General features: G+C 42.0%; 1 protein-coding gene across 2 annotated transcripts in view; it reads left to right on the top strand.

Annotated features, from left to right (window-relative positions):
• Positions 1 to 268: 268 nt before the first annotated feature.
• GLI3 (GLI family zinc finger 3) overlaps positions 269 to 12,193 on the top strand; it is a 249,753-nt gene continuing 237,828 nt past the window's right edge. For both annotated transcript variants that reach the window (XM_088018202.1, XM_028108964.2), the window contains exon 1: positions 269 to 389. In XM_088018202.1, the coding sequence (XP_087874328.1) occupies positions 269 to 389 (121 nt within the window). The remainder of the gene's footprint in view (positions 390 to 12,193) is intronic.

Consider the following 12,193-nt stretch of genomic DNA (forward strand, 5'->3'; position numbering starts at 1 on the left):
TGCCTTCTCCTTTTGCATGTGTCGGACAGAACTTGACTTGGCTTGTTATTACAACTTGGAGGTATTTTTGCAAGAAAACTTGTGGGCAAGGGTCTTCCAGATTTTGAACTGCTTAAATAAAGCTCTAGGCCCCTCAGGCCACAGGTGAAGCGCGCTTTTAAGTGAGATTTTTTTTTTTTTTTGGCCCACTCTTCCTGAAAGTTGATTGCGCTATTGTTTTGTTTTAGGCATTCCTGGTAGCAGAGAGCTGAAGTAATGAGAAGGCATCATGGAGGCCCAGTCCCACAGCTCCACAACCACTGAGAAGAAGAAAGTGGAGAATTCCATAGTGAAATGCTCCTCGCGAGATGTCAGCGAGAAAGCCGTGGCCTCCAGCACCACTTCCAATGGTGAGCAGCCGTGGGGATCACCAGCAGCCGAGCCTAGAGTCATTTCTGTGTTCTCTGCCTTCCTTGTCCATTGAACATTTGCACCTGGACCAGGGTTTGTTCCTTTAGAGGCTAAAGAAAGCAAAAGGGGGTGTGGGATGGGCAGGTTTTAGTGAGCTCTATTTTGGCACCAAAACTACATGTTTTCTTCCAAATTTTCTAATTTGAGATGTAAATGTGATAGGTTATTTATTATAGGAAGTTCCTGTTGTGGCATTTTGGAAATCATCTTGATTAGTCTGGCAGGAGTTCAAAATACTTTGCATTTCACATGGAAAGTCTACACTAGTTGGAATAATTAGTTATTATTACAAAAGACACAAAAGTTGCCTTGTCAAGATTTGGTGAGAGGATCCCTGCCTCCCCCACCAACTCTGTGCATTTCATTCGAATGGATTTTAAAAGTTGTTAATGGTTGGACCTCAAGGTAACACTGGTATCTGAGATGCAGGTTTTGCTATTGGCTTATACAAATGGACTGAATTGTGCTCACAGATAACACCTAGCTGCTGTTTCTGGGTACTATATATATATATATATATAAATATTTTAAGCACAACGTCGAGAGGCATTTCAATTCAAACAGGGAGCATTGCAAACAAATTCCAGAGTCGCCCTCTGGAAAAAAACAGACTGAACAGGTTAATGGTGACCGCTTCCTTTTCCCTCTTTTCTACTCTCCTAGGCCAGTAGGTGCCTTTGCTTTTTGTAGATTTCATAGCCTCCCCAGCCTCCCCCCATCACCCTCCACTTTTCCATGTGCCCTTGAGAAGAATGAGCTGTTCTCCAGCCTTTCGGGCACTGCACATCTGGGCACACTGATTTGCATGAGCCAACCTGCTCCCTCCCTCCCTATGGGCTTTTATTTTATTTATTCCAAGGAAGACTTTACTAGGTTGACTTTTTTTTTTTTTTTTTTTTTTTTTACGTACAATTGGAGAGTCAGAATCTACTTTGGAAGGTAACTGCACCTTCCTTTCCTGACTGTGGCCTTGTCCAAGCTGACACCGAGGAGCCTGGCCCCTGTTCCCTGTGCCCATCCCTGTCTAAGGCTCCTCTTCCTGGATGTCACCAGTGTGCGTTGCTGGCTTGGCTGGGCCACGGGAGGGGCTGGTGTTAAATCTGCTAATGAGTCCAGTTTTGAATTGATCCTCAGGGATATATATTTATGTCTGAGTTAAAATAATGAATTTACATACATGTGGAAATTTGTCCCTATTTCTCCCTTTATTTGTGGTATTTAAAGTCTGGACTGGATCTTATTTTCATGGAGCTGGATAGTTGTGTTATTCTTCTGGTGTGGTTAAAGAAGCCCTGTTTTTGCCTTTTAAAACAAACATTTCGCCTTTTAAAACATTGTTTCTTTTTTTTCCTGGAATTTGTAAAAATTAGGCAAATTTCTTATTCCAGAAATAGAATCAGTACATGCAGGGTAGGTTGTTTGATAATTTTTAATAGTGATGTTGTAGGAATGAGCACTTTCTGGGTATTATGCTTCGCGAAACATCAACTTTTGGTTATCTACGTCTTGTGTGTGCCTGAGTGGGTGTGAGGGTGTGCGGAAGTGTGTGGGCATGTGCGAGCATGAGTGTATAGGAGTGTGCACCTGGGTGTGAGCACAGGTAAGAACGAGTGTCAGTTGGCTGCCCGTGTGGACCCTCTGGAAGGCACTGTCCTTTTGGAATTTCAGCAGCCTCTGCCCCAGAGGCCGGTCTGTCCCGTCGAAGGTGCTGCCATTCCTGCTTCTCCCACACATGCTTTGGGAGGGTTTTGGTGCCCGCTGAGTTTGTCTCGAGCCACACTGACCATGAGGTCCTCTCATGAACCTGGTTAGGGGGGACTCAGAACAGAACCAACCTAACCAGCCCTGTGGGAGCCAAGCAGTCCCTCGAGAACATGACCAGAGAAGGAGCAGTTATGATTCACGAAGTTGGTCCTGTCGTCTGAAGTAATCACGGATCCTGAACCAAACTCCCCTAGCTTTTGGCCCCGATCGGCCTGTGTCCTTGAAACACAGGTGGCCTCCTGAGCGTAAAACCTGTCCTGTTTGGGGCAAATGCTCATGAGGTTTGCAGGGCACGTGCCTGAAGGAGAGCTGTCCTGCTAACCCGGCCAGCCCTATGTTCCCAGTGTTGCAGTTTCTCCTAAGGGCTTTATAAAATGTTTATTTTAGGATAATATAAAGACCCCACCAAGTAGAAGAGAAATGGAAGTGGTGGTTTTATGCATGGATTGCAGTTCTCCTGGAAGATTCCAGGAAAACCGGAAAACACATTTAAAGACAAGAACAAAAACCTTTTGGTTCGTGATTGCTCTGTGTGAGCAATGCTAATAATTGTACCAGGGTCCTTTGCGGATTTTCCTAACTAGTTCAGAGCCTCTTTGTAGCCCCAGGATCCTGCTCCAGGGGCTGGAATGACCCAGCCTCTTTTTTTGTTCTGCAGACTCCTACCTGGTCTCCCACTTCCCTCCACACTTGGCTGGGGTCATCAAGCTCAACGGCGGCGGGGGTGGGGGTTCGGGTTCGGTTTGGGTTTTCCTGCACGTGGGGCTGCTGGTGTGCTGGGTATTGCTGGCAGGTGGCTGTCATGGCCTTGATCATCGGTTCTTTTGTCTGCCCTGTCTCCTGTTCTCTCTTTTCTCTTTCCAAACATTTCAGCCGTGCCTGGATACCTGCACTGAAGCTGTTCACACAAGGCACGTTAAGATCATGTCCATCCTATTGTAGCTAGTACTAATTGCTGCTATGTCCAGGGGTGTTCTTGGGCTTTGTTTACAAAGCTCTGAAATTCAGGGATTTGTCCATGAACGGCTAAAGATGAGTTTAGCCTCAAGAACCAAATGGATGTAATACATGCATTTTTTGCCCTTCCTGTCCACAATCTCATGATTAAGATCAAACAAAACAAGCAAACAAAAAAGTTTTGTTATTGGTACTGTGTTAGGTTGACTTAATTAACTTTTCCAGCCCTTATGTGCTACGATTTGTTCCCGATTGTGAACCTTCTAGCCAAACCACGCACATTCCACTGCATGTCCTTACACATCTGTTTTCTTAGTTTTCTCAGCTGAGTATCTAGTCCTAGAATAACATTCATACAGAGTTTTGTTTAAACACACACATTCGCACAACCCAAATGTATGGTTCAAAACCTGAACAGCCTTCTAAATAAGCATTTGACTCTTAACACTGAAATTTAAAATGACACACACAAGCAAAAAGCTGTTCTGAGTCTTGTATTGGGAAAAGAGACAAGCCACGTTTGATTTTTGTAACATTGAAGAGCATTTAGTATTCTTACCCAGGAACTACAATGTGTGTGTTTCATGTGTTTGATTTTAAGCTTTAATGTTATTTAGTAAACGTAAATGACAGAAGAAAAGACTTTTTAGTTCTCTGAGTTTTTGTTAAGTGCAATTGTGAGTGAAGGATTATTTTTGGCATCCAATATATTTCACATATACAGTGAGCGCCCACATATTAGGTGCCATTGTTTACTTAAAAACCACCAAATGTGTTAATATGCTAGCACTGCAAGTAAAATTCCTTAATAATCTGTTTGTTGCTGTTACGGATTCATTGCTTTCAAAGCTGCACATTCTGTTTTGTAAATAGTAAATGGTTTTTTAATGCAGATATTCCAGCATTTTAAACACTCTCCTTGTCCTGTAACATTTTCTTCCATGATTTGCAATAACTGACTTTTCGATTTGAAGTGTTTTATGTCATTTTTGGCCTATGATTTTCTTTGAAAAGAGTAATCTGATCTTTCTTATTAACTTACTATTCTGCTTTAAAAACAAGAAAGGCCCTAATAATGAACGTATGTAGGCCGTAGTCTTGGAGGTCTTTTATTGGCTCTGATGGTTATTGGGAACATACCTTAAGTGATAGAAAGCAGAAATTATTATCCTAATGGTGATGCAATGTGAAACCAGAGTTGATGGATTAATAATGGAGAGGAAGTTCCATGTTCACTTTGTTTCTTTCAAGAGGAAGGACTTGGTTCTCCTCTGCTTAAAAAAGACTCTTAAAGGTTTGTAAGGGGAGAGGGTTATGGTCTGCAAATATGTAAGGAGATACTTTTTTTTTTTTTTTTTTTACTTTGACCTTTGGTTATTTCCTGGCCCTGGGATTTTCTTTCGAACTGTCCAGTAACATCTATCAGTGTATCGTGATAGCAACTGGTCTCCTGACTGGGAGTAAGGTGGCTCAGAGTTTTCTTGGGAATTTGGAATTCATTGGCTCTTCTCCACCATGAGCTCTTGTCTCCTTGACTTTTTTTTTTTTTTAATGGTAAGTGAGGATGTACTTAATTCTGCTCAGAAGTGGGTGAGTAGTTTGTACCCTGTAGACTGTGAGTTTTAGTTTTCTTGTGCCTTTAGATGTTCAACACCCCCTTTTTTGTTCTTGGCCACATTTTGTTTCCTGGCACATGACAGATGGATGGGAAGGGCTGTCAGATAAAATGGATTCCAAATTATAGGATGTTGGTTAGGAGAACCCACAGGTTTGGGGATGTGAAGGCTCGGACTGAGTTCTGCACCAGGTCTGGACTGGCTGTGGGAGTGCGGGCAAATTAACTTCTCAAAGTCTCAGTTTCCTCATCTTTTTAGCAAGAAAGTAATGAGACCCACTTCACAGGATCTTTAGGGGATTAAGTGAGGCAGTGTCTGTAGCCTTCTGTCGGAAGAGCTTAGCAGATGTCAGCCATTGTTCTTGGACAGAGCATGTGGATGAGTTAAATGTTATGAATCCAAAACAAAAGGATTGTGTTTTCTTAAAAATACACATAGGTTTTGAAATTAAGGGGAAAATGTTTGGAAAAAGTAATTTTGAATCTGCTGGACTCTTGAAAAATAGTTCAAGATGTTTCACAAATCCTGAATGTGACCAAGTTGCACATCTTAAGGAAGGATGGATAGCAAAGTTTCTGTACCATTCTTCTGAATGGTTTCTTAAGCCAGAAAATCAGGAAGATAATTTTGAGAAAATTTATTTTGAAATTTTTTAAGTTTGAAAACTAACATTGATTATATGGCTTAGTATAAGAAACAACATGTGCATATCCCTTTTCTTGATTTTTTTTTTTTTTTTTCTGGGGTAAAGTGTTTCCCATTTAGGAGATGGTTTGTGTTGTATCGGAGTTAGATTTTATGCTTCACCTTTTTAAACCAACTAACTAATGATGGTTAATCTGCTTCTCATAAGAGCCCTGGCTCCCTTACTCTCCACACTCACGTGTCCCTGAACCCGGCAACCTCTGATTCTTATTTAGGCTGAGTAGATCACCTTTCCTGCAGTCACCCAGGCTTGAAACCGCACCATCACCTTTGACCCCTCCGTCTCTCATGCTTCCCACATCCTACTAGTTTTGAAGTCCTGGTAGATTTTCCTCTGTAATTATTCACCCCTGTGTCCCTTCAGGCCACCCTACTGTGCTGTGCTATTTAAAACCTACTACCTCATGCCTAGACAGTTAAAATAACCTTCTATCCAATCACCTTGCCTTTGGTCTCTGCTCTTCTCATTTATGGGACTTGTTCTTGCCAAATTAATTTTTTTACGGTTCTGCTCATGCCACGCCCCTCCTCTAGAACCCTGAGTGATTCCCAGCTACATAGAGAATACTGTTCAAAACCCTTTGATTAACATTTAGGTATCTTCCAAAATCTGACCGCAGTCTGACTTTCCAGTCTGATCTGCTGCTACCATACTTTCCCATCTGTAACCCATATTTTAGCTAAATTGAAGGGCTCTTTGCTTTTGTTGATGTTGTTCTTCCATAGAATGAGTGTAAATTCTTCTCAAATGTGATGATGTCCTCCATCTCTCTCTCTCTCTCTCTCCCCCCATACGGTCTTGTGTCCTTTTGGGAACTACCTGGTAGCACTTGGTTTTTTGGGTATTTTATTTATGATGATTATTTGCATGAATAGATTATATTTTAGAGAAGTTTTAGGTTTACAGAAAAATGGAGCAGAAAGTACAGAGAGTTCCCGTCCACCCCCTAACCCCCTAGATCCCCCTGTTATTTACATCTTACGTTAGTATGGTACATTTCTTAAAATTGACGGACAATATTGGCACAGTGTTATTAACTAAAGTCCATAGTTTTCGTAAGGGTCCCCTCCTTGTGCTGTAGATCCTGTGGGCTTAGACAAATGTATAAGGACATGGAGCCACCATGACAGTATCCTACAGAATAGTTTCACTGCCTGAAAAATCCTCTGTGCTCCACTTATTCATCTCTCTCCCCTCTCCATAACACTTAATGTTTACCTTTTAGTTAAAACGTTTTTGTAATTTAAATTTTAGTTAGTTAACATACAGTGCAACTTAGAGTTCAGTGATTCATCACTTACATACAACACCCAACACCGGTGCTTATCATAAGTGCCCGCCTGAGTACCCATCACCCATCTAGCCCGTCCCCCAGCCACCTCCCTCCATCAGCCCTTGGTTTGTTCTCTGTCATTAAAAGTCTCTTATGGCTTGTTTCCCTCTTTCTCTCTCTCTCCTTTTTTTTTTTTTTTTTTTTTACCCCCCTTCCCATATGTTCATCTGTTTTCTTTCTTAAATTCCACATATGAGTGAGATCATATGGTATTTGTCTTTCTCTGACTGACTTATTTCACTTAGCGTAATACTCTCTAGCTCTATTCATGTTGTTGCAAATGGGAAGATTTCTTTCTTTTTGATGGCTGAGTAATATTCCATTATGTATATATACCGCATCTTGTTTATCCATTCATCGGTCAATAGACATTTGGGCTTTCTCCAGTTTGGCTAGTGTTGATAATGCTGCTATATACATCAGGGTGCATGTACCCCTTCAAATCTGTATGTTTATATCCTTTGGGTAAATACCTAGTAGTGCAATTGCTGAGTCGTACAGTAGCTCTATTTTTAACTTCTTGAGGACCCTCCGCACTAATCTCCAGACTGGCTGCACCAGCTTGCATTCCCACCAACAGTGCAAGAAGTCTCCTCTTTCTCCACATCCTCGCCAACATTTGTTTCCTGTGTTCTTGATTTTAGCCATTCTGACAGGTGTGAGGTGATGTCTCATCGTGGTTTTGATTTGTATTTCCTTAGTTAAAATTTTTTGAAAGTAGCACCTGGTTTGTACCCCCCACGCCCCACCCCCCTTCAGTGTCTTGTGCTGGGAGGTCTCCAGCGGACATTCAGTGGGCCTGCACGCTACGATGCACAAGGCCGGGACTTACGGCCGCTCCACGCGGACAGGGGGACATGTGGAGCCCAGCGGCAGTGTTAATGCTGGGGCTTGAATCCCAGCTCTGTCGCTTCATTGCTGTGTGATCTTAGGCTAATTACTTAACATCTCTGAGGCTGGCACCATGAGTAACCCACCATGTCAGCTATTATTTGTACTAGGCTCTTTTGAGCATAAGTCGACAGGATTTTATTCACGGGCACCTATCATCTCGTTCTTTCAGCACAACATCATTTGGAAATAATCTAGGAGTGGGTAAACTTTAATCTGATCAAGAGAATTAGAGGGTACTGGTTTGCAGAAAACTCTTAAAATATGGTCCTCAGGACATAGTTTAACAGGCAGGTAAACGGATGACAGGAGCTGTGATCAGCAAACTGCCTCGAATCACTGGTCCGGAAATTGGCACACGTTTGGATTTAACTAATCAAATGCTTTCAGGATCTACTTCTCATTCATAAATATTCATTCAAATTATGGGATGAAATCAGTAAATCTGTGCTAATGGGCTTCCCTGAGGGCAAGGCTCCTTTTTCTCGTGTAAATAACTATTGGATTTCTCTTCTAAAAGGACAATTCTTGGGCACTCAGATAAATGAGGAATGAATATCAAACCCATCTTGCCAGAGCTTTCCAAACTTGGGAATAAAAAGCCACCGCATGTGGAAAGTTTCTGGGCTGCTTTGATTACTTGTGATCAAGTGATGTGGTTATTTCACATTTCCAGAAATAAACCGGTCAGAATCAGAAACAGTAACTGGAACAGTAACAGCAACAGCTCAGGGCCAAAATGGCGCTTGTGGGTGGGCATGCTCCCTCTGGGGAGGTGGCTCAGTGGCCTCTGCCTCTTTTGGCCCAGGTGGGGAAGGGCCTGCGTGTCCAGGCAGCTCGCAAGGTGGGATGCTAGAGGGTTGCCACACTGAGTGCTGGGTCCACCAGGGTCCCAGGCGGAGAAGGAGGCGGGGGGATGGTAAAAGCAAAAATTCCTGTGTTGTTTACGTGGAAATCTTTCCACATATATCTGTCGTCATTCACATTTATTTAAGAAAACCGGGGCGCCTGGGTGGCTCAGTCAGTTGAGTGTCTGCCTTGGGCTCAGGTCGTGATCACAGGGTCCTGGGATCAAGCCCCGCATCGGGCTCCCTGCTCAGCGGGGAGTCTGCTTCTCCCTTTCCCTCTGCCTCTCCCCCTGCTTGTGTGCTCTCTCTGTCAAATAAAATCTTAAAAAAATAAAAATAAAAATAAAAAAAACTTACATGGTGCAAAATTCACTCTCTTCGTTGTGCATTTCTGTGAGTTTTGACAAATCGATAAAGTCACGTACCCACCACCGCAGTCAGGACACAGGTCCAGCACCCCAACCCCCGAAAATTTGACAAATACTTCTTTTTTAAACTTGGCTTAGCAATATATGCCATAAGAGTCACCAGTAATAACAGGAAGCATTAGAACTACAGTTGCTGCTTGACGTTACGTGTATTTCATGTTTTTAAAAAGTCCATGATTTTTTTTTTAGGCCCTGTTTGCATAGTTTTTCCCTCTCTTTTTAAATATTTCATGTTGAATTGGTAGTGGAAGTAAAATGTTCTTGAAAATTGCCCAGAAATATATGACCTAGTGTCTTTGTTAGTCTGTCTTTTCTGAGTGTCCAGTCAATGTATTGTTTCCTTTTAGGCCAATTTAAAATATCCTTTTACTTAAAACTACAAGGCACTCCTATTAAAGAGGGCTTTTTCTGCTGTTGTTTTGCCTCTATGAATTAATTGCACAAGAATGCTAGATCAGAATATGTAATGCACCTCCCACCTAGAGAAAAAATAGCAAAGCCTTTGTTAAATCTGTTTTCTTTCTTTCTTTTTTTTTTTCTTTTCTTTCCTTTGTTTTTTTTTTGTTTGTTTTTGGTTTTTTTTGATAACTTCCTTCTTTTTCCCCTCTACTTTTATAGATGGGACTTCATCTGAGGTAGGGGAAATTTTTATTATAAAAGTTCTTCCTACTCTGACTTAGACTGTTGTTTTTTTTTTTCCTTTTTCACTCCTTTTTTTTTTTTTTAACCCCTTTCTTTGACTCTTTCCTCTTCTCGGGCTCTCTGTCTCTCTGTCTTTTTTTTTTTTTCCCCTTTAGTTGTAGAAAGTTGAGTTCCATCCCAATTATTAAATCTTAGGAGACCATTCCCACATGGTTCCGTAAATGGTAGCTTCATCCCGCGTCCTTTCATCTCTTCCCCTGCTCTCTGGCTTGACAGTTGAAAAGGTCTGGCTGTGCCACACAATGGTTTGATTGGTTTCTCTGGGGGAGACTTTTCCCTGGCTCATCATTCGCCAGGCAGGTGGACCAGAAAGTCTCTTGATTCTTTTGTTGCCTCTCAAAGTCCGAGGTCTTTGACTGAATAAATCCGCCGTCATGGGATAATTTGCTAAAAGGAGCCTGGAAGATGTGAGAGAAAAGCCTCCCGACTTGGGTGCTGCATTAATGAAGTAACGGAGCCTTGGAGTTTGCAATGGAAAAATCACCAGGAATGCAGTGGGTGGAGACGGGCTTCTTTTATTTTCCATAATAAACTTTTAGTTCTATCATTTAAAGCATGCCTGCCCCTCTGCTTGTCCGCTGGCCCACTGTGCCTGCATTTGCACCCCTGTTTAAGGGGACAGCCCCGTCCGGCTGGAAGCCGTTTGGGCGCTCTCTCTAGTTCGTCATTAGATTATTACCAGTGGATGGAAAGCATTCCATATGACAGGACTAAGGTTGAGTTAACACAGGACGAAAAGTAATTTACAGATAGGCTGTCCCCAGCCATCTTTGTAGCCCCTGATAAGGTTTCATTTCAGAATGGATAGGCGACATTTCCCCTCACGGACTCATTCCGCGACACCTGTGATAACAGCTTCTGGATCCTAATTGAAATTGGTTTCAAAATGGATTTTCACTTTTCTCTGTCTGTGGAAAATATTGAATGGACTCAGAGCTGCCACAGAGAACCCTGGACCTTGGAAAATGGAGCGGGAAGCCAGGATCATCTTTCATAACAGTGTCGATGATATGACAGTTTTGTTATCTGTCTTATTAATGAAATCATTGATCACCTGATGAGGGAGATAATACACTACCTTCCACCGTGTTCATGAAGCTCAATTAGATTTGTATTACAAATAAGGAGGGGGAGGAAAAAAAACAAACAATGGAACTAAAGTAGTAAAGATCACTTAAAACTTTTCATTCCCAAAGGGACCATTTCAGATCAGGACATTCCCAATGACTGTAATCCAAGTCATTTTGAAATTATTGCAGCCAAGGAGACATTCCGTGACCACCTTTTTGGCCAGTGTGGAGTAACCCGTGTTTTTAGTAAAGATTCATTAAGTGAAATTCAAAAGTCGGCGGGGGAGTGGGGCTCGTGTGGGGGTAGGGGGGAGTTCTGAATGAAATGCTTTGGAATGAGCAGAATGAGAAAAACAAAATCCGCAGAACTTCTTCCCTCCCCATGGTGAAGGGATTTGGGGCTTGTCCGGGGTAGGTCCAGTGGATAAGGAAAACCAAACTTAAAGAAAAGTAGCTTATTGTCTGCTCCTCTCTTAAAGCGCTTTGGGAATCCTAGTAAGATGGGAATTCGATTTGGATTTAATGAGGTGGCTCTATTGTTTGGGGTCGGGCTGCCCTGGAATGTGCTCTCTGTTCCTCCCCAAGGAGGGGATGAGAGGCTGATGACTGCTCATGTTTCACGGTGAACTGTACTCCTAGGTGTTTCTCCTTTCTCCTTGCCAGCAAGGATCAATCCGGTCCCATCTGAGCTTGAAAGAGGAGCTGTGATCAAAGGCTCTAATGATGTCACTGATCTCTGGTGATTGATTAGGAACAGAAGTTCTGGGGAATTCTGCCTTATAATTCCTTATATTTCCTTATCATTTCAGATTCATTAGTGTCTCCCATTCCGGGAGCTAGCTGCTAATCTGCAAAATTACAAAAACGAATGATAGAAAAAACAACGTATTTTTCTTCTGGATCTGTGTCTATTTTTAAGTTTATTGGAACCATGGCTCCATTTTGTAAGCAACCTTCCCCTTTAAGTGTACTGCAGAGAAATAGAATTCCTTCTATAAGTCGGGATACGTATTTTGGAATTCTGCATGTAGATTGGGACAATATCATTTGGGAGTGAAAGCATTTACATTGTTTCCAAAGCAGTCTAATCATATAGAAGGTAGTTATACATTAGGTAGGCAATCATTAAATCTATTTGAATGTTTAATTACCTTGGAAATTTAGGATTTTAGGATTTTAAAAATCCTTTCAGTTATTTTTATGGAACTAGTTAACATTTTCCTCTTGCTAGTCAAAAATAAAAGTCAGTGCATTCCATGCCCCAAGAAGTGAGAAACTGGGACAACTGGGGAAGATTCAACTTGGAAGGAAATTAAAAAAAAAAAAAAAAAAAACCAAGAGTGAGCGAGAGATCTCTTTCTGGAACTGCTCTCGACTCTACTGTAACTATTGGCTTAGGTCCACCTAGAGTAGGGATTGATTGCGAAA

Source organism: Eumetopias jubatus, unplaced genomic scaffold (assembly GCF_037043125.1).
Source record: "Eumetopias jubatus isolate StellerSeaLion01/CBP00866 unplaced genomic scaffold, mEumJub1_p1.0 scaffold_14, whole genome shotgun sequence".
Lineage (NCBI taxonomy): Eukaryota > Metazoa > Chordata > Mammalia > Carnivora > Otariidae > Eumetopias > Eumetopias jubatus.